Genomic DNA, 2,511 nt, shown 5'->3' on the forward strand with positions numbered 1-2,511 from the left:
AGCTACGTCAATTTTCTTGAAAACTATCCATTAATTCTATCACTTTCTTTGCATCGATGATAAAACGGAATAACTTTTCCCTTAGAAATTTTAAAATAAGTGTTAATTTGGAAATGTAGTTATAGATAATCCCCTCGATGTGGGTTCCTGTCCGTGGTGAGGGGACCTCCCAGAGATGGTTTAGTATCTCTTCTTTACCATCCCTGGGATCTGAACGCCCACCCACGTGTTTGCCGTGCGTGGTGTCCCGTATGCCGGAAAGGGGGATCCTGGTAGTTGAGGGGCAACATAACGTCCCCAACACACTGCTTTGGCCCCTGCTTCGGATAAACGGGAGGCTCAAATCAGGCTCCGTTTGAGTCAATCGGCTGGTCGTTGAGTCATTGTTGACCTCGGCTTGGAGTCAACTGATCGATGCAGATTGGGCGGACATGTCAGACAAGATGTGCTCTACTTGACTGCATTGTGAGGGTATAGCTCCTGGGAAACCCTGGTGTGACGGTCTATGGGATCCTCTCATGTGACGGCATCCCCTTGTTGGGCCCCATGGTGGGTGGGGTCACTAGGAGCTGAATATATATTTTTAAATATGGATCATAAAATCACAAAACAAGTGACCAAAGACCAGACCTCCAGCCACCCTGCTTACTTAATAGTGCATGCGACTGGAGAAAAACCTCTATCTAAAGCATCTCCATTCTTGATTCAAAAATTGTTTGAATCAACTATTGGACAATTGAAAAAAATACAAAAATTAAGATCGGGAGATTTACTGGTGGAAACAGCTTCCCCACAACAATCGGCAAAACTTTTGCAAACAAAGACTCTGGGAGAAATGGAAGTCACTGTCACACCACACGGAAGCCTAAACTCATCACGTGGTGTGATATCTGAAATTGATCTGATGTCTGAAGATGAATCAGACATTCAGATCGGTCTTTCAGATCAAGGTGTCGTTGCTGTTCGGCGCATTTCCATTCGTAGAGATGGCAAGTTGATACCAACCAAACACTTGATACTTACTTTCAACAAGCCAACATTGCCATCCTTCATTACAGCAGGATACCTACGTTGCTCAGTTCGTCCATATATCCCAAACCCGCTGCGTTGTTTCAAATGCCAGCGGTTTGGACACTCACAAACATCCTGTCGCGGGAAAAGCGTATGTGCACAGTGTGGGACTGAAGGTCACGAGAGTACCGAATGTAAAACTACCCCATGCTGTGTAAACTGCAAGGATGCGCATCCTGCCTACTCCCGAAAATGCCCTGCATGGCAGAGAGAGAAAGAGATCCAGCGAGTGAAAACAGTTAACAACCTACCATACCCAGAGGCTCGCCGCATGGTCACTTCTAGTGCACCACTGAAGCAGAAGACCTATGCTGCTGTCTTGAAATCCACAAACACTTGTGCGGTTCAAACAGATATCTCTGTCTCTCCAAGTGAATCCTTTACCCGCCATGCGAAATGTTTAATACTGCCATCTACCCAAACACCAGAAAAGGAGAGCAAGAAGACCAAGACACCCCTACCTAAAACAGGGGTAATAACAAGAAATGTGGGTTCAAAAAAGGCCAATAAAAACCCACTTAACAAGCAAAAAGTAAAAGTTGCCCTCTCTAAATCAGCTAAAAAGTCGGAGACTCAGTCTATGAGTGAGTTCTCTGACTTTTCTGATGAAGAGACTAATTCGGAGGTTACAAAACCAAAGTCACCTCCAAAAGAGAGACCCCCTGTTAAATTAAAGAGGGATACCCTCGCAAAGAATGCTACCTCAAACACATAATGGATTATAAAATAATCCAATGGAACTGTCGTGGTTTCCGCAACAACTTCTCTGACGTTAAACACCTGACATACTCTACCTCATCTCTCTGCGTGGCACTCCAGGAAACACATCTAAAACCTGGAGAAAGAATTTCTTTAAAAGGATTCGATCTTTACCGAAAAGATGACGACAGCCACACCCGCGCCAGTGGAGGTGTAACTGTACTGGTTTCAAACCGCATTTCGTCTTTTCCGGTACAAATAACAACAGAGCTGCAAGCTGTGGCAGTCAGAATATCTATGGGTGTTACTGTCACAGTTTGTTCCATATACTTGCCACCAGATGTCAGAGTCAATGACGATGAATTGGATTCATTGGTTGAACAGCTGCCAACTCCTTTCATTTTACTTGGTGATTTCAATGGTCACAATCTAATGTGGGGCAGTCACGATATCAACCGTCGAGGCAGAGCCATTGAAAGATTCATAGGCAATCACCAACTATATTTATTTAATACTGGAGAAGTGACATACTTCCACGCCCCAACAAGAACATTCACTGCCATTGATCTATCATTAGCAACCCCGAATCTGTTTTCAGCGTTTACATGGGAGGTTGGATCTAATCCACTCTCCAGTGACCACTTCCCAATATTTTTAAAATATAGAGGCAGAGAAAGCTGTGAAACAGCCCGTCCACCACGCTGGAAACTTGAAACGGCAGATTGGCCTGCATTTTCCTCT

At 44.5% G+C, this 2,511-nt stretch overlaps 1 protein-coding gene across 1 annotated transcript; it reads left to right on the top strand.

Annotated features, from left to right (window-relative positions):
• The first annotated feature begins 589 nt into the window (after positions 1-589).
• LOC136975837 (uncharacterized) lies at positions 590-1,857 on the top strand. Its single transcript, XM_067270980.1, has one exon. The coding sequence runs from the start codon at positions 590-592 to the stop codon at positions 1,784-1,786; it is 1,197 nt and encodes a 398-aa protein (XP_067127081.1). The 3' UTR covers positions 1,787-1,857.
• Positions 1,858-2,511: the final 654 nt, after the last annotated feature.

Source organism: Centruroides vittatus, unplaced genomic scaffold, assembly GCF_030686945.1.
Source record: "Centruroides vittatus isolate TY-2023 unplaced genomic scaffold, ASM3068694v2 contig_389, whole genome shotgun sequence".
NCBI classification, from domain to species: Eukaryota; Metazoa; Arthropoda; class Arachnida; order Scorpiones; family Buthidae; genus Centruroides; species Centruroides vittatus.